This window comes from Pelecanus crispus, chromosome 4, assembly GCF_030463565.1.
Source record: "Pelecanus crispus isolate bPelCri1 chromosome 4, bPelCri1.pri, whole genome shotgun sequence".
NCBI classification, from domain to species: domain Eukaryota; kingdom Metazoa; phylum Chordata; class Aves; order Pelecaniformes; family Pelecanidae; genus Pelecanus; species Pelecanus crispus.
In genome coordinates, this window is record NC_134646.1 from 76894410 (window position 1) to 76919624 (window position 25215).

Below are 25215 nucleotides of genomic sequence, written 5' to 3' on the forward strand. Positions count from 1 at the left end.
CTCCTCCAGCCCCGCCACCGCCGCGACGCCAAGCCTCCGCTCATCCGGCCCGCGGGACCTCAGCGCTGCGCTCGCCTCTTCCCCATCACCCGCTGCTCGCCCCGGCACCGGCCTCCCCCTCCCCGAGGGCGGAGGCAGGGAGCAGGCAGCAACCGCCCGCCCCGACCATGGCTCTACCGCCCGCCTCCGCCCGCCTCAGCCAGCTCCGCCTCGGCGCTCCCGTGCCACCCCTCCGCCTCCCCGAGACTACAACTCCCAGCAGCCTTCGCGTCGTAGCTCCCGCGTCTGCCCGGCGCCCGCGCGCTCTGCATGCTGGGATATGTAGTGCGTTAAACCTTCCCCGGCCGCCCCCGGCTCGTCCCAAAGCGGGAGGGGAGCCGGGCGGCAAATCTCGCGATAGCTGGGGGAAACTCTCGCGAGAGGTGCGAGGCTGCCGGTCCGCGTGCGGTGCCGGCGGGGCCCGCCGTTACCGCTCCGCTCCCTCCTCTGCTCCGCTCGCGCCCGCCGGCTCTCACGGGGCTGGGGGGCAGCGTCGGCGGGCGGTGGTCAGGCCCGAGGGGTAGTGCGGGGGGTACCCCTCCCCGGGCGCCATTTTGTTTGGCCTGTTTGCACCTCCAGCCCGGGCCCCCACGCGCTGAGGGAGTACTGAGCCTCTTGCTCCCCACACGCATCCACGCAGGCAGCCCAACCAAAAATGGGGAAGGCAGCTAAGCGGAAGCGAAAGGTCTCGGCGCCCTCTGCAGCCAAGGGTCCCGGGAAGTCAGCTATGGCCATGGTCAAGAGCAACCCCTTTGAGGTGAAGGTCAACAGGCAGAAGTTTAACATCTTGGGGCGGAAGACCAAGAACGATGTGGGGCTGCCTGGTGTCTCACGGTCCAAGGCCATCAAGAAGGTAAGGGGATGTCAAAAGTTGGGAGGAAGGATGGCATCTGTAGCTGTTGCTGCGGTGGAGAGGTGATAAGCCTGAAGGCATCTCAGGTGAGGTAAGAGGCTACCTCCGTTGTGCACAGGAGGAGCGGCTGGTCCCCTCGCATTGCTCAGGTGCTGATGGAGAGCCTGCTGAAAACATCTCCCTCCAGTGCACTCTGCAGCGTTCAGCAGTGCAAGTCTTCATTATTGCGTGTGTGGGAATGATTCTCTTTTCAAATGACCCAGGTCCGGAATACATGTTGTCGGCAAGCAAATCCTGGACCAGAGTGCAGGTGGTTGTCAGCGTACATTATGTTGGTCAGTTTTGGTTGCTGGAGGATGTTAAGCTTCTTGATAATGGTGCAACATTGCTTTAATAGTGAAAGCTTCAAAGGGCACTAAGGTCTGAATGCAGTGAGAAATGTGTAGATACAAAGAAATGACCAATTATTTGGAAGACATGCAGATGACTTTTTGCTCACTGGTTAAATAGTTGTGTTGTAGAAGTACGCTGGGATGCAAAATAATGATCTGTCCTCATTGCTCTCATAGGACTGACCATACAACTTAAGAACAGTAAATCTTCTATCTTCCACCCTTAATTACCTCTTTGTCCTTCTCTACTGACATCGCTAGCTACCTGACCAAAATCCCTAATGCATAAGGGAGAACGTTGTGTCGTACTATGCATCTGGGATTCCAGCAACCTACCCTATCCTTGAGTGAAGCACTGGAATTTTTTATGATCTGTCCCTTCAAACAAACCAGGAAAGAAGTTAAAACATCTGTAGATTCTGCTAAAGCTTAAAAAAACATAATTTGAAAGTTTGCCCCTGAGATTCTCTCTGACATGTTACATACAATCTGCTGTCAAACAGAATTTGAAGCACTTATTGAAGAGAGAAGTTCTTTTTAAAAATAGTGCAGCAAAAGGAAATGGATAGTTTATCATTTTGCATGCATTGTGAGAGGTCATGCATTAAATAATTTTTTATCAGGGAGAAAGGACATCAAATAATTGATAAACAAAAGTGCTTTTCTGTATCCAAGGTATTAAGAGATATTAAAGTTAATGAACAGTGTTCAAGCTGTGTGATAATTTATATATTCTGTGCAAGAAGTAAATACAAGGTAGAACTGGTGGAGGAGTAGATGAACCCAGAGTTCTGGTGTCAGTTACAGCAGCGTCTGAAAGTTGTGAATGCTCAGTGAGGCTGCAGAGGCTGTTGTAGGAAACAGCCTTTTCCTTCAGTGCAGCAGTTTGTGAGTTCATGGTAATATGAATAGCAACAGTACCTTTCCGTAAGATTCAGTTAACGTGTTTTAAATAAACATGGGGTTTTTTCCAGTCTAAACATGGCCAGCATTTTCTTCCTTTAGAAACTATATAATACCTTCAGCATTAAATTATAAATCAACTTTCAGTCTTCATTACTATTTGTCCAGATTTTAGAAAACTTTATGAATGTTTAATATCACATTTTAAGGTCTTTGGGTTTTATTTAATAGTAAGGTAGATCAAATGCTTGTCATGAATTAGATCACTGGCATTGAAAAATAAACCTGTCTCTTTACCTGTACCATAAGTACAGCACATACTACCTCATATAGGTCTGCTAAACTTCCTTTTACTGCTTTGATGCATAACCTCCCTGTGCTCAACACTGAAGTAGAGAGCTAAATGTATGTACCCACTAGGGCTTTTTTTATGTCTAAGATGATAAGACCAAAAGAGGTTCACCTGACACCGGGGCTTTTTTGCTTTCTTTAATATGTTTTTCTTGTATACTAAGCTTCAGACAAATCAGAATTCTTCAGTGGCAATGCAGAGTTTTTATATGTGATAAAATAAAGGTGAGATACAGTGTACCATGTTTTATCTTCATATGGGCAGCTTGTAAGAGAACTCAGTGACTCTGAATATATTTTATGAGCTTCCCGTCTCTTTTCTTGTTAATTTTCCCTTCTCTTTCATTGCATTCTGATAAATTAGATTATGTTGCCAGGATACCATGAAGCCTTTTTGCCTTGGCTTTGAAAGGAGTTACTCTATTTTTTAAGTCTTATCTCCTTTTATTTTTTCCTTCTAGCGTACCCAAACATTACTGAAAGAATATAAAGAAAGAGAAAAGTCAAATGTGTTTAAAGATAAACGTTTTGGTGAATATAACACCAAAATAAGTCCAGAGGAAAAGATGATCAGACGATTCACTTTGGAAAGACAGGTAAAGTACAGGAATTTAAAAAAAAAACCCAAAACAAAACAAAACAAAAAAACCCTCCACACAAGAAACACTTGACTTTTTAGGTTGGGAGTGTCCCCCTTAACGGAAGGTTTCTCAGGGTAATGCTTTTTTTTTTTATTTTATATGTATAGAACTTTTATGAAAAAGCAGTTTTTTGTGGGAATCCAGAATTTTTCACGTAAACTTTCTGGTTTTGCCAGACAACTTTTTGAAGCAGAAATTTTTTGAGCACTTTTGAGCACTGATGTGCAAGAAAGCCAGTTTTAAGCACACTCATTGATTGATTGGTTTTCTTTGACTGCTTTGACTACTATGATTTTGGAATTGAATTAGAAAAAGGCAACCACCATCAAGTACATTTTGAGATTCCAGTACAGCTGTTGAACAGCAGATATTTCTGACTAGAACTACTCTTAACTTGTTGTCATTCTGTAATGTGAATTGTATGTGCAGTACTGTTTTCTCTGCCTGATCATGCTCAGTCTCCAGAATTGAGTAATGTAATACCGTATTCTACTGAGAATTTGTATAGGTTATAGTCTGTTTCATTAGGCCTGAAATGTAATAATTAAGAATTGGTGTTGCTGATATACAGATAAAACTTAAACTTCCTTAGGTTTTCTGAGTTACTCCATTTCTACATTAGTATAAGAATAAGTGACACATCATACTCCCTCACTTAAGGTTTAACATATTTGAATAAAAGTATTGGTCTGGTAGTGCTCTTATTCCAGTGTTCTGTTCCAGCAGAACACTGGAATAAGAATCTTCTCAACTAGCATTAAAAATACAGGCTTTATCAATTTGTGGCCTGGGAACTAAAAATCTTGTGTTATTTAATTGGTTTGTTTTACTATTCTTAGCAAAATTATGGAAAGAAGAATATCTATAATCTTAACGAAGATGAGGAATTGACTCATTATGGCCAATCTTTGGCAGAAATTGAAAAACTAAATGATATAATTGATAGTGACAGTGACACAGAAGAAAGAGGAACACTGTCAGGTAAGACATGTCAGCTAGTGTCCCACTGCTGGTTTTATTGTTGGTACATGTACATCATTTGTTCAGTATTGTCTTTCAATGAGAAAATATTATGTAATTGGTTAAGATGTTTAAGCCAGGTTTGATTACTTCTTAACCACACACAGAACAGCTCTCTGGATTTTAGCAGATGTAAAAGTTGGAAGTACCTACCTGACAAGCTTATTTACTCTGTGGGCTTTTCGGCATACATAGGTACCTGTATTTTGAGCCCTTTGGACAGAATCTGAAGTGTGAGTTTTCTGGTTGCTTTCTTGCACCTCTGCACCTAAATACTAGTTAAAATATTGAAAAAACATGTTCCTACCTTGTACAAAATGTTTGTCAGTGTAAATTATGTGTCTAGCATCAATCTCTTTTGGTATGGCCATTCCCATAGGGACGGGAATAGTACATGATTGATTCAATAGTTTTAATTGCTCCCATTCTCAAAGAATAGAGAGATGCTGTCCCAGCAGCAGCAGCACTCATGTATGCATTTGAAAAGGATTCACAATCTACTGTTTTTTTTCTAGCTGAATTAACTGCTGCTCACTTTGGAGGGGGTGGAGGCCTCCTTCGTAAAAAAGCGTCAAGTGGGCAACAAGATGAAGAGGATGAAAAACCTAAATCTAGGAAGGAACTCATAGAAGAGATGATAGCCAAATCTAAACAAGAAAAGGTGAGTTTTTAGCCCTGAAGTGTAAATGAGCATGATTAAGAAGCTGTCACAATTTCTGTCTTTGCAGAATAAAATAGTAGTGGCATAGAAGACAGGAGATAGCTGTCTAGGAGAAGAGTCCAAGCTCCTTGAATAAAGGCCATCTGACTTTGTAGGCATTTTAGGATATGCATTGAATATCTGCTATTCTTTTGTATCCCCAAATCTCCCCTTCTGTTGACTCCTAACTTGTTTTCTGTATACAACCTTTGTGCCATTCAGTGTAACTCTATACTGCTTCTTCCACAAAGAATGTTTACACCTTTAAAATGTTAAATATTTAAAATTACTCGTTTGCTAAAGACAGCATTTGATTTTGCACTGTAAATGCTATGTCATGTTCATCTGAACATAACTGCTACATTTGGTTTTATTTTGTTTTTTCTAGCAAGAGAGGCAAACTCGGAGAGAAAGTGCATTAGAACTCACAGAAAAGCTTGACAATGACTGGAAGGAAATCCAAACCCTTATTGTCCGCAAAACCCCAAAGTCAGAGAGAAAAGACAAAGAAGTAGAAAAACCCAAGGTAAGATTTTGGCTTTTACTTTCTTTTGTTCTAATAACTTGTGGTTTTTGACTCATAGTGGCTGAACTATAAGGCAAAGTTCATCACTTTGTAAAATAAAATGTTGCCTGTTATTCACATTAAAGGAATGCTACAGTTTTCGGACAGTTTGGTTAGTTGGAGGAATATAGGGGTTTATATAATTTATCTGATTTTAATTATCAAATCTGAGAGAGGTTGTGGGTTGAACAACACTGTTGGCTACAGCTTATTTTTACGATAAATATGTTTTCTTGAAGAATTAAAATTGTTGAGAACATTGACTTAGTTTGAATGCCTTTGCAGCGTTCCTTGGATAAAACAGCTTTTATTTGACAACAAACGTTTCCTTGTTGTAAATTGGGTACTGTCCCTGTAAAAAGGGAATGAAAATATTTAACTTTTGAATACATATCTTATGGTCTCAAAGCTTTTTCTGTCATTCGTATTTTATACTAAGGGAAATAACCTTTTAAATCTAAGAATAGATAGTGTAATGCTTTGCGCTATTTTCTTGTAGAAATTTTGTGTCATATTGCAGAACATTTGTGAATTTCCATTTATTCCTTGGCAGTAGAATTCAGTTTTTGAAAGATCAAACTAATGAACTGATCTTATGTTAAAACTGATCACAAATAACAAACAGAAGGTACTGGATCAAAAGTTTGTATTTTGATGTATTGATTTTTGGTTTTAAGATGTTTCATAATATGCTGAATAGTATGTTGGTAATGTGGTATCTTAGACAAAAATTTTGTCATCATAATTTGCTGAAAAGAAAGATTAGATTCCCTTGCTTTATGTGTGTGGGTCCAATTTAAGAATTACCAAGGATGCAAAGTGTGAATTAGTAATGCTCTATAACATTATTGTTGAATTGGAGAAAATTATCTAGTCATGTAAGAACAAAAATTCCTAGAACTGCATTTTAGAGAAGCTGTATGGTTTAGTGACTTAAGCAGGTATCAAGAAGACTCTATTCACAAGTCCACTGTAATCTCTGGTGGTGGCTGTTTTCCCCAAGTATGCTGCTTAAACTCACTGAATATCAGCATCCCTTTTTGTTTTTGTTAAGATAGACATCTGTGGAACTAAGATAACAAAGGCTTAGCTCATGTCTGACAGTATGAAGTAAAATGTAAACTATAAATTTATTAATTCTAGCTGCTTTTGAGAAAATAGTATTTTATTAATAAACAATTTTTGAAGTTTTTGAACTAATAAGTAAACCAGTTTTTATTTGAGATACTATTTGTAAGTTTTTTTCGGTTATAACTTAAATGGCAGGGGGGATTCCAGGAGAATTTCTATTCAAGTGTTCATTCTATTCCTTGTCTTAATACTGAGTTGAATGTTCTTGCAGCTTTCTTTGGAAACGGTCTTTTCCTTGTATCTTAACAGTCTTATTTCTTAGCTGTTAGTCTGGCAGAGGGGTGGCTGCAAAGCTGAATAATAAAACTTAAGATAATAAACAATTACATAAATATTTCTTTAGCCTGATGAATATGATATGATTGTTCGAGAACTTGGATTTGAGATGAAAGCAAAACCTTCAGAAAGGATGAAGACAGAAGAAGAATTGGCAAAAGAGGAGCAAGCACGACTCCAGAAGCTGGAGGTACACCATTTATGGTTTTAGATTGTTTTGTGGCCTGTCTTTTGGGAGTGACTGCTTATATTCATTGCTTGACCTTAGATTGAAAGTGGCTGTACTAAACTGCAGTTCATCAGAGGGTGAACTCGGGAAATCTGTTTGTGTTTTGTTTGTCATCTGATATTAAAACAAAAAAACATAGGCTTAGACATGACTAGTGAGGCTTATGAAATGAGTTGATCTTTCTTTAATAAAAATGTAACATTGTTTCGATTTGACTTTAAATGTTTTAAATTATTCAGAGTTGAGAGGTGCTTCTAATTCAGTAAGGGAGAGTATCATGCTGCACAGCAGTTGAATTAATACACTGGCGAGTCATCTGTTGTTTTCTTCTAGTGTTGGAAGAGTCTTCCAGTGGTAGCATGTATATACTTTGCTTTGCAGAGGCATAGGATTCTCTTGGGAAATGTTGCATGCTCTTTCTTACATGCTCTGTTGCATGCTCTGAGTCTTACAGAAGGAATGAATAATTTGGTAGATGTTTCTCTCTGACACTTTTAGGACCACAGGCATGCAGTACCTTCAGGTTACCTCAGAACAGCTCAGTAGCTAATAGCAGAACAGAACGAAGGATTCATTTTCTTTTCTGTTTTTGTCATCTTGTTTGATGCATAGTCTGTGTGGTTGCCCAGGTGAAAATCCTTTTGTAAATGACTGGTTCAGATGTTGCCTATTGAGTCTGTTTACAAATTTAGTGTATCTTAAAAATCTTGGGATATGATTGTGTTAACTACAGACTTGTTAACACGTATGGGAAACACAGATGAACACTGCAGAATCATAAAACACTTTAGAAGCTTACATTTTCTGGTAATGATGCATTGTCATAAGCAAAACAGATAAATTTTAAAATGAGAGAACATAATGCTTCTGGTAAACCTGGTTTTAAAGCCTTCCAAATAAGCTAATCTAATTGTGTATGTGCTCTTATCAGATTGCACTCCCCCAAAAAATAAGGCATCATCAGCTTTTGCCCATAATTTCTCAAGTTACTGTTTTTAATTTTCATCAACTTGTTGAGTAATCCCAGTTAACTTTTTTTTTCTTTGATTTTCTTAGCTGTAGTATTTGAGGGATCTTCCATTCTGGTGTAGTTACCTGATTGATGTAGATGGCTCACATCTGTGTGTGGTATTTCTTCTAAAACACAGGCAGATCGACTACGTCGAATGCGTGGAATAGATGAACAGGCGAATAAAAAGAAACCCAGCCATGTGTCAGCTGATGATCTAGCTGACGGCTTTATCCTGGATAATGATGACAGGCGTTTATTGTCTTACAAGGTAAGGTTTAAAATTTCAGAATTTTCAGAGTTCTGAAAAGAAGATGGAAAAAATCAGTTTGGAAGTGACCTCTGTGGAGACGTCTAGTCCAACCTCTGGCTCAAAGCAGGATCAACTATGAAATCATCAGTTTGCTCAGGACTTTATCTAGTCTGTTCTTGGAAAATCTCTTAAGAATGGAGGCTGCACATCTCTCTGGGCAGCCTGTTCCACTGACCGTCCTTACCTTGAAAAAGTTTCTCTTTATATCCAGTCTGAAGGTCTCTTGTTTCAACTTAGGCCTGTTGCTTCTTACTCTCCTGCTGTGGACTGTGGTGAAGGGTGTTGCTCTGCCTTCTCGATGATCTCCCTTGTAGGTGCTGGAAGGTGGTTATTTGGTCCAGGCTGAACAAGCCCAGGTCTGCCTCTCCTCATAGGGCAGGTGCCCCAGCCCCTCAGCAGTCTTGGTGGCTTTCTGCTGAACTTGCTGCAGTTTATAAATGTCTTTATTGTATTTGAAGGCCCAAAACTGGACACTGTATTCTGTGTAGTCTTAAACAGTTAATTGAGGGGAATAGTTGTTTCCCTCGATCTACTAACTCTTCTGCTATTATAGGAGCCTTCTATGCTGTTAGCCTACTGGGCTGAAGAGAGGGCTTTAGCCCTTCTGGTCATTTTTTTAAAATTTCTGCTTATTTGATACAACTTCCACCAAATTTCAGCCTGAGGATGAGTGGGTTTCTGAAAGAACCCTTCCCCTATGAAGTAGCTTTGGTTAACGTGGCAGAGCAATATAACCTTAAAGCTCATGTAGTGAGTCACCCTGACTGTGGTGCATGTGCGTGCATACTGATCCTCTCGTCCTCTTACATTTAAGTGGCAAGGAAATTTCTGTTGCCCTCGAAGAGGAGAATACAAATTGTGAATGTGAATTTAAACTGATGATTAATAAAATCAGCATGGGAACAAATACTTATCCGATACACTATTTTAATACATAGAAGGAATTTTTTTTTTTTTTTAACCAAGAATGCTTCTGTAAGTAATGTTGAATTTTTTTCATATCATCTGCTAGCAGTTTTTACTTTTGTGTTGATTCTTTTAGTCCTCATGTACTACCTCCTGTTCTTCCAGTTTCTTACAGCCCCTTGAAAATGCCCTGCTATTCTTATATCTGTATACATGTTCTCTCCTTAAAATTCCTTCTTGGCCGGCACTGCTGCCATTCACTGCTCGGTCAGGGTAGCAAGGCTCAGGTCCTGTTCATGTGTATTTAATGATACCTTTGCATGGTGATTCTGAGGTGCTGTCACTTTATCAGGGTTTTAACTGGCTTATTCTCTCTACTAACAGGATGGAAAAATTAATATTGAAACTGAAGAGGAGGAGGAGGAAAAAGACAAGGAGGAAGAGGAGGAAGGTGGGAAGGAAGATAATGAGAATGAAGAAGAAAGTGAGGAAGAATCTGCTGCTGATGATGAGGAGGATGGTGCTGCAGATAGCCACTCTGATCTTGAATCTGACCTTGAGAGTGAAGAAGAAGCTGCAGGGAATAAAGAACAGGAGAAACACAAGACAAACGAAAATGAATCACAGAATGTGGAGGAACTGGATCCAAAAATGGAAGCTGCCAAATCAGAGCTTCCCTATACATTTGCTGGTAAGCGAAGGACTGATCCAGAGATCCCTGTTGTCTTCAGGGGGTTTATAACCAGTCTCTGCCCTGTAGGACCTTACGTCTTCGTGTTCATCCATGAAGTTTTGTTTCATAGTTGTCTTCTACTATTCCAAGAGTAGCCAGTAACTGCTGTTCTTAGTGATCAGCCGTCATCACGCTATGAGCAGTGGGAACCAGATCCGTTTCTCCCCAGAGCTGTTTCTGCTTCTCCAAGCAGCCTTAGAATGGAAAGATAAATAAATACGGGGGAGAAAAATGGGAAGAAGATATGTACTGCTTTCTGAGGCCACCAACACATCCAATCCAAAGTGTTTTGCATAAGGGAAGCCAGAGTAGTATTGTATTATCTATAGTTAAATGAGAAAAGGTTACTTTCTCTAGTGTTTGGACTGACATTTTTGTCAGAGAAGATGCTTGGAGAGGCAGGATTCTGAGGTTTAATCCCTGTGATGTAACATTGCAGTACTGTAAAATAGAGACACTCAAAGCTTGACTCCTTTTGGGTCTGTGCCTAGGAGGAAGGAGAAGGCATGTTTCAAGTAGTACACAAAACATTAAGTACATAATGCATCTAACTATTGTCCTAGTATAGATTTCTCTAACAAAAGTATCTGCTGCAAGGTTAAACAACCTTTCAAACAACTTGCTTAACTGCTTGCATTTTTCCATAAAAAGGAGATAACTTATATTACACGAAGCCTTTAAAATTGCATTCAGGTTTTGCTTTAACCAGAATGCAGTCACATTAAAATAACTCAAAAAATGTAACCAGTTAGGATGTTTTCTAGTATGTGAACTTAACACAAAAGACTAAATATATGCCAGGTTGATGGAGTTTTTAAAATTATTTTCTATTAGTGGCAAGATTCTTACTGTTCTTAATATCCTTCATACAAAAGCTAGTTAGGTGTCAATTAAAACATAGCTAATTCTATTATGGTACATTTATGGCTGAACATGTGCTTAAGATTAATTCTCCTTTGTGTGTGTCAACATAGTTGTGCTCAGCTTAGGTAGCAACTACAGGATGAATTGAATGTTAATCATTGAAAAACATCTATGTTATTTTCTGACTTACGTTCATATATACAATGTTACATATGCTGATAGGTTTGTAGTGTTTAAAAGGTGATTATTTAAAAGCTGCATGGTATCTTTTTTCTGAATAATAACATTTTCAAATGGAAATTTGTTAGATGTTCACTTGAATTAAATATGTTAAGTTTGAGATTTTTTCTGGTCAATTTTTGTTTTTACTTTCTAGTTCCTGAGTCCTATGAGACATTTAAGTCTTTATTGGCTGGAAGAACAACAGAACAACAGCTTATTATACTGGAGAGAATTCAGAAATGCAATCATCCAAGCCTTGCAGTGGGAAACAAAGCAAAGTTGGAAGTACGGGGTTTTTGTTGTGTTGTGTTGTTTTGTTTTGTTTTAAGGTTTAAAATTAAATTTTAATTCCAAAGTAAGTTTTATTAAGTATTCAGGAAGTACTATAAAACATCCATGCTTCTATGTTGTGAAAAGCAGTAGAATCAACATACCACTCTTCATTTTCTAACTTCTGTATCACTGTTCTTTTGTGCTGTTTAAGAATATGTACAATTAAAAAGAAAAACAACCAAAACAAAAACCTAATAATTTTAACATATTATGCTTCTTGCAGAAATTGTTTGGCTTCCTTTTGGAGTATATCGGGGAGTTAGCAACTCTGGATTTACCAGAGCTCAGAACAATTGACAAACTGGTCCTGTAAGTAATAAATCCTATGGACTTCTGCTCCTTTATGATGTAAAGAGAAAAGCTGCCTAGGGTAAAGCATTTAGCATGGATTTCAAATAGTTCAGTAGGGATTGTAGGCAACTGGTAACTCTCCAGCTCTATAGTGTTTTAACTTTTTTTTCATGTATTGTTTGAGCTGCTAATTGTACCAAGACATTTTCAGAATCTCAGAATGTAATTTTTCATTTGCAAAATGCTTTTCATGGGTAGTGGATAAATGATGCCATGTATGCATGCAGACTTTGCTATATATGAAGTTAGACTGCTGATTAAGGATTTTAAGCTTTGCAATGATGGTGTGCAGTTACCTTTGCGATCTTTGTTTTTTCCATGGGTTTCCATTTTATGAATTCACTCATGGAACTACATGAAAATGGAGTTAAAGAGTGTTGTAGTAAGCTCATACAAAAGTTCCAAATGAACACTTTGCAAGAAGTTGCCAACTGGATGGCGTTGTCTTCAAATACCTAACAAGGCAGCTATAGCGACAAGGGAACCAAATCTGTCTCAGAGGTATAGAGCAAAGGAGGAGAATCAATGGACACAGGCTGCAACAAGGGAAATTCCAATTAGATGTAAGGAAAAAAGTCTTCACAGCGAAACTGCTGAAACTGCTGAACAGGTTTCCCAGAGAGGTTGTGGAATCTTCACCCTTGCAGATACACAAAACTCGACAAAGCCATGAGCAACCTGATCCAGCTTTGAAGTTAGCCATGCTTTGAGCAGGGGGTTGTGTCAGATGGTCTCCAAAGGTCCCTTCCAAACAAAATTAGTCTGTGATTCCTATCTTGACTTTGCAGGCTAGACAGCTTGCTTTCAGTGAGTTATTTGTATGTAGTTTTCAGCATATGTTTTTTATTTCAAGTAAGTACGTTTCAAAAAAATCTGTTATGTGCGGCTTCAGCGTTCATTGCTCTGTTGCATTCGTCAGCAAGAGCACTGACCTGTTCATACTGTCACACCTGCTGGGGCTTTCTAAAAAAGTGTAAACACATTTTGATTGTTTTCTAGAACTGGGATTTGTTAATATCACTACAGACGTTTTTAACTGAAAATACTGGCAAAACTCTGACCAAACAGATGCAGGTGCCTGACTGCATCTCCCTGTAGGCACTAACCATAGGCCAGGAGCTGACCTAGCTTTGTGGGTATTTTTTTTCTTGTTTTAAGTAATAACTTTGCTAACCACATTGCTGCCTCACGTGCTGTTTAACATTGCCTAAGAGTATTTAGAGTAGTGGGCTACCTAGTATGTGCCAGCATACCTCAGTGCAGTAAAATATAAAGTTAGGAGATTCAGAAGGATATGTTTTAACCATAGCAGATGATTTGGGAGTGTATTTTAAAGTTTTTAATGCTTTTTTATTTAAGATTTAGAAACCACCAAATCAAAGATCGTCTCACAAGGCCCAACGAAAAATACATGTCTCTGTAAACTAGAAGTATTACAATAATAATCTATATAGTGGGTAGCTATTTCTAAAAAATAGTAATTTTTTTTCAGGGAATTTGTTGTTGTTAATACGTAGATGGAACACAAGAAATCTTCCTACAGGTGCTTAAATATCAGTTTTTTATTAACATCAATGGTGTAACTTGATCATGACTTACATTTTTTGTTAATAGGCCATTGTACAATCTTTGCCAGATGTTTCCTGAGGCAGCCAGTGACAGTATTAAGTTTATCCTTCGAGATGCTGCACATGATATGGAAGAAGTAATTGAAGTCAAAGGCCGTGCAACATTTCCAGGTTTAGACACGGTAATGAATGCATACTGCTAGGAAAATCTCTTGTTCTTTCCATTAGGACAGAAATGCCAGTAGATGCGAGATGACATTAAATTTAATTTTATGTTTCAGAGTATGTAAGGAATTATTAGCATCTGTGACTTTTTAGGTTTCTCAATATTTTAAGTTGACTCTCTGGAGATAAGTTGTAACAAAAAAACCCCACAACAACAACAAAAAAATCCCGAGAAACAAACAACCCCAAACAAACAAACAACTACCTCCACACACTTTCTTCAGAATAGAAGTGGGACCCTGTAGTATTAATAAGGGGAAAATATCTTAAAATTGCCACTCCAGTTTTCACAGCAGAACATTCTGTTTTTTTCTTGATGAAATTTACATGGGTAGCTCTAGGAAGAAGTGGTACTGTCAGTTATGTCTCAGTTTCTTTAATTGTGTTAAGTGCCAATGTTTAAAAAAGTGCTCCATAGAAGTTTACTGTCTCCTAGGTTAACAGAAATAACAATGAAATATTATGGGTATAAAAATACAACATTTCTTAGTACTTTATATACGATAATTGCTAAATTAATGACTCAGAATTGACCTTTCCTTCTTATATTAGTAATATTTCAAAATTTCAGTGGCCATGCCAAATGTGAACAGGCTCCTTTTTCAGTGTCTTGGTAAATGGCTGTTAGGGAATTCAAGAATGGAGTGTATGGAAAATGGGTATTTGTTTATTGTAGTAAAAAGTTTCAAAGACAAACCAGAAGTCAGTAATCCAAAGGAAGCTACTTGTTTTCTGTCTCCCAGCTTGCTGAAATAGTGCTGCCTAATGGAATAATTAGACTATTAAAAAAAATAGACTGAAGGATTTACTTAGAAAACTTGGTTCTTGCAGCTTGGAAAATATTTATATTGAGTTCTTTTGAAGAGTCTTTATTCAGAATGTTTTGGTTTTTGCAGGAAATGTATTGTAGAGGGCTTTTAATTTCTATTTTTATTTTGTCACTGTCATCCTTATGACACCAACCACACTTCTGACTTTCATTCCCTTCAGTGGACTTTCTCAGGTTTCAAGCCATCATTATCTTTTAGGGTGGAATTATATCACTCTCCTATTCTCAAAGCACTTGTTTGAATGAATGTTCCTTAGACCAGTTGCGTTAGTAGACCTTGTATGAGCCTATAGTATTTAGTAACCAAAACAGTCAGGAGAATATTTGTTTATGACAGAAACTTCGTAGAAACAGAGCTGAAACAATAAAACTTTACTTGTGTCTAGCTTAATATGTAAATATCCACTTACATAATTTTCAGAATTACTTCGCAAGTGATGTTTATCATCCTTATGGTCTTGACAGGAGGTCACTTGTAACTCTCTAACAAGACCCCTTCAGTAAAAGTGTACCTAATCGCTGTTTAGTTCTTTTGGCTGCAGCCGTTATTTGTTGATGTGTGCTAGTGCCTGAGGTTTCTGGTCACTTAATTCCTGTGTTGAGGACCTGTTGAAAGGTGTCACAGGTCCAGTGTGGCCTCTTGCTCATTTGTTTGTGGTGTGAGTATGTGATTGTGGTAGGCTGAAGGGGGGCAGATTTTCTTACAGAGTAAATGGGGTTGGGAAGCATAGTTCCTTCTGGGTTGTTCTTTCAGCTACCTTGTTGAATTAATGCAGTGTTAGACCTTAATGGATATTCCATTTTCTCATGTCACTTAAACAGTTGTCTCAATAAATAGGTCATTTATCATATAAGATTTCTCAAAATTATGTATATTGTAGTATTTTTAGATTACTACATGGCAGTTACTTGTTCATCAGTTACATAAGTGTAAAGTCAAGATCCTGGGAATAATGTCTTACTATATTTTGCCTTACTCTGTTTTATGTGCTATCAGCTTATTTATTTGAAAATTACATCTCTGCTGTTTCCAACTTCTGACTTCTGGCATCCAGTTGTAACACCTGCTTTTATGTACATGAGTCAGCTACTTACTAAGGTATGTCTATGTTGTTGTATCTCAGTATATAACTTCATTTCCTTGTTTATTCCTAGGACTCCAAATACATGTGTTAGCGTTAATGTATATATTGGAAATGTACTGAAAAGGCAGCTTTGTGTTTGGTATAGTTACAGATAGTAATTGGAAGAAAAAGTGAAGAGAAAAAAACCCTCACAGAGTATAGTCCAACTCACAAAACCATATCTAATATTTTTTTCAAGCTGTCGCACAAGAATTCCTTAGATAGCAAATTGCATAGAAGTAATAGAACAGACTGAATACAGTCTGAAATCATTCATTAGTGATTTCTCTTCCATATATTGCATTTATTCCTACTTAAGAAAGAGATTTATGTAAAAATTGGCAGTATTTGTTTTCCTTAAATGTACCTAATACAATGCACTACAGTGCAGTTAAAATATGTCCTTATTTTTCTATCCAAATAATACTGTTTATATGTTTTGAAAGTCTTGAGCTAGTTGTTGTATTGCTGTCAGATATCCAAGTTGCTCTGAGCCTTATATTTCCTTGGTTCATTTCTGAAGAACTTACTGTTAGTGGTTTAGCACCTTCTAGTGGCTAACCCAGTTCTGACAGACTTCTTACTCAATTCTGCATGTACTCTCTAGTGAGGGCAAGGGAAAGCCAATATGTTTTTCATTTAAGTCCAAAGGGTGTAATTTTTAGAGATTTTAAATGTGTACAGCTTAATTAATATTTCTGCTTTTTGGGAGATCCTATATTTATGATGTATAGACTTCTAATTATGAATATTTTGTGCTTTTTTTTCTTTCAGTGCCGTATCACAACATTGCAAGATGTTATTAAAGGGTTATTTATATGCTGTTTGTTCCTGGAATATGTATCTCTCTCCAGAAGATTTGTACCAGAACTCATCAATTTTCTTCTTGGAGTACTTCACATATCTCTACCCAAAAAACAGGCCCAAGGTGAGTTTGTTTAGAGTAAATGAGTAATAGATTTTAATATTAGGGTTTATCTTTTAAATTACAGTAAAAATATTTCACACTGAATTTATCCTTTTGAACAAAAGACCAAAATCATCTGCTAGGTGAGCCATACACAACCTTGACTCTTGGGCATCTTGTTATGAACTAGATCCTCTAGTGTTGTTGGCAGGAAGGAAAGAAATGAAGTCATGTTGCACACAGTGCAGTATTTTTGCAATATTGTTGTTCTAAATAGACTGCAATTGGACTGTACTCTGAAATTCACAGTCCTTAATGGATTCCCATTAAGTACCCTGTATCTTCACAGTGAGGCAGCACCTAATGCTGCAGATACCCTCCTCTTCAGCTAATAGCCATGTCACCAAGATAAATGAGAGAAGTATATCACAAAGTTGGTATTTTTCCTTTTTATTTATCTGACATGGATTTGTTGTAGTGTAACAGAGGGCAGCTATCCCCACAAGCAGCATTAGTCTGTGCTGTAACATAACTGTGTAAAGTTAGCAACAGCACAGACAACAGAGAGAATAAAACTATCTTTTCAATTTGATCCATATGCTAGCAAATGCTTTTTATTTGCCAGTCTTCCTCTTTCTTCAGCTTTTTCTTTTGGATTCATTTCTAGCTTTAAAGTTATTTTAGACCTGGGGCTTTTTTGTTGGCAAGTTTAGTGACAATAATTCACTTACGAGTTTTGTCAGAGCATAGTGACTAATTCATGTGTTAGTATCTCTGTCTGGGTCACTCTGAGCATCACTTAGCATGCGTGAAGAGACTCTGCAGGCAGGATATTCTCAAGTGAAAAATTTAATTTTTTGTTGGCAAACTCACAGGACGTCTGGGATTTAATGAACTACAGGCTATGTGTTAATATGTTCATCACTCTTGATAAGACACCTGAAGAGTCTGTTCTTCAGGTAGTCATCAGTCTGGTCAGGAAGGTTCAGCTTCTGTTGCTGCAGTATTCCAGTACATCTTCAGTAGTACTGAGTGGTTGTCTTGCAGCTCCCTTCCTTTTTTTCCGTTTAGGATTTTTATGCCTTTCCATGCTGACATTTTTTTTTCTTTTGAATTCTTGAGCTACTAATGGTCCCTTTCTCAACAAGCTTAGCACTGCAGTTTCACCTTTATTATCTTGTATGGCTGTACCCTACAGACTTTCTCCCAGCTGCTTCTCACAGCTTAACAGTTTCCTCTGAAGTGTGAGCCAAGGTTACCCAGCTGGGCTGCATCAGGGCTAAGCCCTGGATTCTCAGAACACAGACAGCTGAACTCTTAGAAGGAGGTGGCAAGAGGTTACAGAGTGGGTGGGTTACATAGCACTTAAAGTATTTTCTCCTTTGTGTAATCTCTTAGGAATGTTTGATCTACAAAGGTTTCTGGTATACAGGATTCTGCAAAATCGGACAAGAAACTATTTTAAAATATTTAGTGGTTATTGATGATCAAATATTAACTTTTTTTTTCTTTAATTTCCTTTGTATTTCTGTTAATGATTTTGCACTAGTTAAATTTGCATGGTGTTGGTTTCTGTTAGCAGTGAGGTAAAAGCTCAATAACAGATATGTTAGAGGCACAGTGTTCTCTTTGAGAATTTTTCAGTCAATATTGACGTTTTGAAGTTATCAAAGTATGCAGTCATTTTTTTTTAAATATTCATGGTGGAAGTATTGCTGATAAAATGTGATGATTAGGCTGTCAACACAGAATATTTTAAAATGAGCACACATCCAGTTCTCTGGAATGTTGATACACCAAAAAAATTCTTGGGGTTCAATTTTGACAGTAAGTAGAATCAGCAAACAGAACTCTTACTATTTTAATTTTATGAGCTTGATCCATAAATTTCTCACATGAAGAAATTATATGGAATACATCTTCATAAAAGACTGAAATACCCTCTGCTTTAAACTTAAAAAACAATTATTACTTTAAAAAAGGAAAAAGCTGGAGGTGGAGGGAGTGGGAAGGAATTGTCATTGTTGATAACCTTAGCTAATGGAATTGTTAATGAGATCTGCTATCCTCTCACAAGTAAAGCTCATGTATCTTAGTTCCTGATCTTGCATATATGTATGTGTGTCATAATCTCTCACAACTTTGGGTCTCAAACCTTATGAATTGTTATTTAAACATACTGTCTTCTGGCCTGTCTGTAAAGAGCCATGTACAGGTTCTAGAGCATGTAAATAATCTTAACTTACAGTTTGAAAAAGTTTTGAAATAAGTTCCATTGCAAGCTTGCAGGATGTAAGGAAAACAAAGAAGGAAAAAAAAAAAAAAGGTCCAGCACAGAGGCTGCAAATTATTTTCTCCCTTAGCCATGAAATTCCTCAGTTGCTTCTTTCATATTGCTGTGTAAGTACCAGTTCACAGACCAGCTTATGATCAGAAGCGCAGTGATTCTGAAGCCGCTTCTGTATGCCATGCCCCAGTATGTATTCCGTGTTCCATGCTATTCTTGTTTTAAAAATACTTAGCTGGAGTGGGAGAGGACTTTACAACATCTACCTGAGGGCCCCTGCTGAGAGGTCACGGGAGAGGCTCAGTGATGTACTGCAGCTGTGGGCTCTCCCTGCTCCAGCTCACGGTGCTGCTTGGCCAGTTTCTGGTCAAAGCCTTCTACTTGCAACTCCATGGGAAGGTCCTGTGCCTGCCCTTTCCTCTTAAGCATATCCAATACTCCATCCTCACTGGCAGTTTAATGGTGCATCCTGTTCCCCACAGGGCAGACATGCACCTACGTGTCTTCTCTCTCCCCACACATAGAATCCTAGAATGGTTTAGGTTGGAAGGGACCTTCGAGATCATCTAGTTCCAACCCCCCTGCCATGGGCAGTGACACCTTCCACTAGACCAGGTTGCTCAAAGCCTCATCCAACCTGGCCTTGAACGCTTCCAGGGTGGTGGCATCCACAACTTTTCCAGGCAAACTGTTCCAGTGTCTCACCACTCTCACAGTGAAGAATTTCTTCCTAATACCTAATCTAAACCTACTCTCAGTTTAAAACCGCTACCCACAGTTTTGGGTACCCCCAGTCTGCCACAACTTTTCAAATGTGATGAAGAGTGGCTTAGCAACTTCATCTGCCAGTTCCCTCAGGACCCATGGATGCATCTGATCAGGTCCCATGGACTGGTGCACCTTCAGGTTCCTTAGATGATCTCAAACCAAATCTTCTCCTACTGAGGGTGGTTCTTCATTCTCCCAGTCCCTGCCTTTGGATTCTGTGAACTGGGTGGCGTGACTAGAGCACTTACCTATGATTGTACCCATGCCCCAGTGTTTTCCATTATTTTAGAAAAACGTGATACTGATAAAGTATTTTTTAAGGCAGCATGATTAAAAACATAAGAAGAGTTCTTGGTTTTTCTTCTGTCAGAAAGAATGCTTAGAATTTATCTTGCTTATTGGTTTTGTTTTTTAGGCTATACTGTAGTGCATCCCTTTACACCAGTGGGGAAGAATTTAGAACTGCTTTTGGTGTGTGATAAAAAGGATCTGGAAAGTTGGCAGAAGCAAAATCTGCCATTGAGTATTGTGACTAGGTTGAAGGAAACCAGCAGAACAGAAATGAATCATATCAGGTATGTAGGGAATGTGAACAGAAGAAATCCCAAACAGACCATCTTTTGGGTAATCTCAGTGACGGTGCTCTTCAGAGGTAAAAATAGGAGTAGGAGTTCTGCTTTATTTTTATGGTACTACTCTGTAGCATGTGAAATTGCTAATCTTTTGCCAGAACGTTTACAGAGCACTTGTTGGAGTGCTCAGCCCTTCCATTCTTTTTGGTACAGCTGTGAACTGATGAGGATGATGTAGAGACAGAGGAGGTACTCACTACTTTGAACTGTCAAGCTCTTCAGAAGCAAATAACTGTATTTACATACAAACACTATGTTAGAAAGTATCACTTAAGTAATAAACACTAAACTTAGGAAAGACTGCAATTAAACATGTTCATTAACCGTGTTCAGCCTCATTTTTCACCTTGTGCATGTGTTACGGTATAACTTATTTCAGGGATGAGGAAGCATTTTGTTATGAAGTTCAAAAAGAAACCAAAGCCAAAAAAACAAATTCTGTTTTAAAAAAGTTTTAAAACTTCAGAACCAGTTCCAGAACACTTTTAGAACCAGTATAAAAACTTCTTACTCTACAGAAGTGGCAAAGGCACAGTACTGGCTTGTGTTCTGTGGACTGACATAAGGTTTTGTTGCTAATGGATTTCTTGGGTATTTGCTTATAGTAGGAGAGTGAAATTTTTAGTCTGAATTAGCAACTAGAAACAGCCTTTTAACTGGTTCTGTCAGGTAGTCTTAATAGACACCGCTAATGCTCCAGTTTTTGCAAGTGAAATTGTTAAATTCTTTTGTAAAATTGTTAAATTCTTTTGTGCATTAACAGGTTATCATGTCTAGCCCTGTGTTTTGACCTTATTAAAAAATGTGCAGCTCTCTATGAGTCTTTACCATCATTCCATGAAATAATGCATCCTGTCAGAATACTTCTGACACAACATGTGCCAGTGAATGAATATCCTGAACAAATGCAGGTATGTGTTCCTCAGGAACGAAATAATTGGTATGTTTGTTTTACTAATATATTCCGTGATCTTTATCTCTGCTTTAACAAACAAAAACTAAGTATAAGCATCAGTGAGATTTTTTCCAAGGGTCAGGCATTTGCCTTTTGTGCTCTTCAAAAATCATAGTGGTGTTTCTGTGGAAAAAATGGGGAAGAGCGCAGAATGTTTAGAAAAGGTATTTTTTCACTGTGTATCTTATCTTGGCCCTCTAACTGAAGAGAATAGCACTTAGCTTGTAATAATGTAACATTCCATGAGTGACTTAATTTGTAAGAATAGTAGTCCAGTCATCCAGTTGCTCTTGTACTTTTGTAATGAATCTGTAAGACCTTGGTACAACCAAATGCAGGTACCAAACTGATGAGGTAGTATTTATAACTAAGTAAAACTAACTTAAATATGCCTGGTCAGCTACCTTACTTAAAACAGGACAGTTGTTTATTTTTCTAGCAATGAGGTTCAAATTTTTAATCTGTCTCTTCTGAGTGTTAGCAGAACTGTCCTCTCCTCAAGGAGGCAGCATGAAGTATCCTTAGAGAACAAGATTTTGTAATGTAAATGATGCAGAATGGTCTGTATTTTTTGCCATCAAAATAAACAAAACGAACAATCAGTCTTAAAATGACCCTGCAAGGCAGAGTCTGAGTTAAACTGGCTTTAGTCTTGATTCTTCCTCTGTTAGCTGAAACTACTTGCAGACCTGTCTTACTATACCATCTTAATAGACTTCCAAAAGTGTTTAAAAATTATCCAGCCAGGAAGGCTTACAGCATTTTCAGTGTTAGCAACGTCCTAATGAATAGCAGGGATTTTTACCCAGAAAAAGAACATAGGGGGAGAACATTACTGTTGATTCAATTTACAATAGTTTGTGATTTATGGTGGTTTTGATATGCTTTTAATATTGTAATTTGATACGCATTTCCAGGAACGGTATCACACTGCTCTGAAAGAGCTAGAGAACAAAGTAAAACACTACACCCCACTGATATGTGAGAAAAAGAAGCCAGTGCCATTGAAACAGTATACACCTAAAATTGTGAAAGTGTAAGTAAAGCAACACTTGACGCAAAGGAAAAGTGCGTTTAAATGTTAAGATTTTCAGACAAGCTAGAAGGATTTGGAAAACAGGACATAAAACAGATAACTGGTTTTCTGCTAGATTTTGTGCACAAATCACAAGGGACCAGCTACTTGGGTGGGAGGGAGGGAAAGAAAAAGGAAGGAGGAATTCCAAGAAATAGAGTGAAGATTATCTTGTGGAAAAAGTAGCACTGGAAATCAACTCTTGCCCGTATAATCAATTTTAAATTAATATATTTCAAGATGAAAAGAGGTTGTAGTTATTATCTAGCAAGGTTCTTTACCGAATGCTTTGTCAAGCACTCAAGTCTGAAGAACAGCAGTGAGTAGTTCATATGTATTATGAACTATATGAAGGTAAGGATGGATGGTGAAAGTACTGAGGGATGTTGCAGGGGCGCAAAAGATAAGGCAGACTATTCCTGCACTGTCCATCACAGGTCATAGGACATAATCAGTCAGATAAGGCATTCCTTCAAGCATACTTACATGCCCCATTCCTCTCTTTCCCCCAACCAAGCAGCTTTCTACCTTCCAACAGTAGCAATGACAAAAAACATGGGATTTTTTTTTTTCCCTTTTTTACAGAGCTTGCAATGACCATGTGCATTTTTGTATTCTGTTTTGGAATTAAATTTTAATAACACTAGTTCTGTTTTGCAGATAACAGAACAGTATTCTGATTCAGGAAGTCTCTCTTACGTTGGCTGCTGACTTATTTAGCCATGTTGACTATATACAGGGGCATGAATTGCCTGCCTTATTTATTCTAGTAATTGAAGAGGACAGCTTTCCTCTGCCATACACATTTATCCCCAAGTAACTGATCAGACTTCTTCTGTAGAATTTATCTGCAGAGAAGGTCTGCAAAAACTTAATTGCATCATTCTCCAGACATCTCCATTCTTCTACTCTAGCTTTTTCAGTCTGTTGAAAATGCACGCTACATATGGGGGATTGAAGTGCAAATGTTGTCACTTTCCATTTGCATGATGATGACATGCAGTTAGAAGGTCTGGTGAGTGTTTTTCTGATATGTTCATTGGGCAGCTCCTTATTTTGCAAGTTAATCATATAATATGCAGGAATTAAAATACTGAGTTAGTATTCATACAAAAACTCAGTCCTTATAAGCATGAAAAGGTTGTTTTGTTAAGGTGCTCTGTGCTCACACATATGTTCTCATTTCAGTTTAGAGTTTGGAAGAAAGCAGGGAGGCAGCAAGAAGGAGCAGGAAAGAAAGCAGTTGATCCGGAAGCATAAACGTGAACTTAAAGGAGCCATTCGTGAGATTCGGAAAGATAACCAGTTTCTGGCTAGAATGCAACTTTCAGAAATCATGGAGAGGTAATGTAGCCTTTGTTTCAGCATCAGTTTGGGGGTTGTTCTGCTGTGTGTTCATTTCCTTGGTGCGTGCCAAGACTGATGATAATGATCAACCATACTGAATGTAAATAAATAAGATTGGACAATTTGGGGAAAAACAAACATCTTCAATAGAGATCATTTAAAGTGTTTTCAAATTTGCAGTGTCATTTCTCTAGTTTAAGAATATGCAGAATGTTTTTATTTAAAGTGTGTGTTGGTGAAATTTAAGAGTTGGGGGGCTTTTTATAAATTAATAATTATTGTCTAAATATACTTATTTTCCCTAATGTAATCTTTCTGAAATATTTTATATGTTGATTGTTTTGTTTTACAGAGATTCAGCCAGAAAAAGAAAAGTGAAAGAGCTTCTTGGTAGCCTTGCTACACAGGAAGGCGAATGGAAAGCAATGAAAAGGAAAAAAGGGAAGAATTAATCGGGACTATCTACAGTGGGAAACTTTGGTTTTACTGCCATATGAAATACCCCAATCCTATGGCTTCTGAACAGATTTTAATTGCATTCTTTGGATGCATTCCTTTTGAGCAGACAACATCATCAGATCTGTCTGAAAAAGTGAACCTGCTTATTGGAAAAATCTACAGGTTTTCATAAGGAAAATAAAAATAAGACTTTTGTATGTGGTATAGTTCTGTTTACTTTAATAATAGAGAATATTTGGATGAATAATCAGAATTCTTAGGTGTATGTGACTAGGTTTTAGTCTAACTTGAACTACACACACAAAAAAAATTGTACAGCAGAAACCTTTTGTTATCTTTTTAATATTGAATAATTGCAGGCAGCTCTCATAGTGGTAGTGTATTTGTAATTTAAGCAGTAACATTTTCATTAGTCTGTCGCATTGGCACATTCTAATTCATGTATTCAGTGGAGTAATGGAATCTGCTTTCAAGCAGAAGTCCTTTATTAAAGCTGTACGACCATTCATCTCTTCAGTAAGTTTTGAACTGAGCACAGCTCTTGACATTCTTAATAATCTAGGGTGGTTAATTAGAATTCCTCAGTGTATTCATAACTGTCTGATTTAAGTGGGCAGTGAAATCCTTAACTCCCTTCCACTTATTTTATCATGTATGGCAAATTACTGGTAACTGCCCAGCATGACTTTGGAAAACATCTGCTCTTCAAATAGAGCCAGTAAATACTTCTAATGCTTCTTTTAATACTGTATTTGTGAAGAAACATTGCAGTGAGACAAAGAACATGACAGTTATTTAAAGGTGCTAGTCTGAACTAGGTTCACTATTCAGGTATTCACAGCAATCTACTACTTTGATAAGTTCAGTGACAGTGGTTATGCATTGAAGAAAATTGTAGAATTTTCTTGGAAAACTATTTATGAAGATGAAATCCCCCTTCACAATAATGTTCCAATTTTAGTCTAAAGAACAAACTATAAAGAAAATCCTATAAAGAATGACCTAATGGCCACAGTTCTTTACAAAACCAAACAAAACCCCAAAACGTCTTCCATTTTCAAACATTGTTCCTTTTGGCCAAGAGGTAACTACTCAGACATGGTAATGCTTACCTACTGTTCATGAAGAAAGACTTAAACACTGGCAGTAAATCTGATTTAACAGTTAGTTAAGCCTGGTTGTTTCAGACAGGCTTAGAATGTTTTCTG

General features: G+C 37.9%; 1 protein-coding gene across 2 annotated transcripts; it reads left to right on the plus strand.

Moving 5' to 3' along the window:
* The first annotated feature begins 587 nt into the window (after positions 1-587).
* Positions 588-24262, plus strand: NOP14 (NOP14 nucleolar protein). 2 transcript variants are annotated; one of them, XM_009479550.2, is made up of 18 exons: positions 588-892; positions 3000-3134; positions 4019-4160; positions 4715-4860; positions 5288-5425; positions 6939-7061; positions 8249-8380; positions 9713-10019; positions 11302-11432; positions 11704-11789; positions 13446-13581; positions 15451-15552; positions 16352-16505; positions 19955-20114; positions 20935-21082; positions 22044-22162; positions 23390-23545; positions 23901-24262. In XM_009479550.2, the coding sequence occupies exons 1-18, from the start codon at positions 695-697 to the stop codon at positions 23998-24000; spliced, it is 2613 nt and encodes an 870-aa protein (XP_009477825.1). In that variant the 5' UTR covers positions 588-694; the 3' UTR covers positions 24001-24262. The 2 variants fall into 2 exon arrangements, with proteins under 2 accessions (XP_009477825.1, XP_075565197.1); XM_075709082.1 differs by lacking the exons at positions 3000-3134; positions 4019-4160; positions 4715-4860.
* The last annotated feature ends 953 nt before the right edge of the window (positions 24263-25215 follow it).

Bases quoted from the DNA above. Each gene is read 5' to 3' on its own strand.
- NOP14 (XM_009479550.2), top strand. From the start codon at position 695: ATGGGGAAGGCAGCTAAGCGGAAGCGAAAGGTCTCGGCGCCCTCTGCA. The intron at 11,790-13,445 runs GTAAGTAATAAA...TTTTGTTAATAG, and splicing joins ACAATTGACAAACTGGTCCT to GCCATTGTACAATCTTTGCC. The intron at 13,582-15,450 runs GTAATGAATGCA...ATGTGCTATCAG, and splicing joins CATTTCCAGGTTTAGACACG to CTTATTTATTTGAAAATTAC.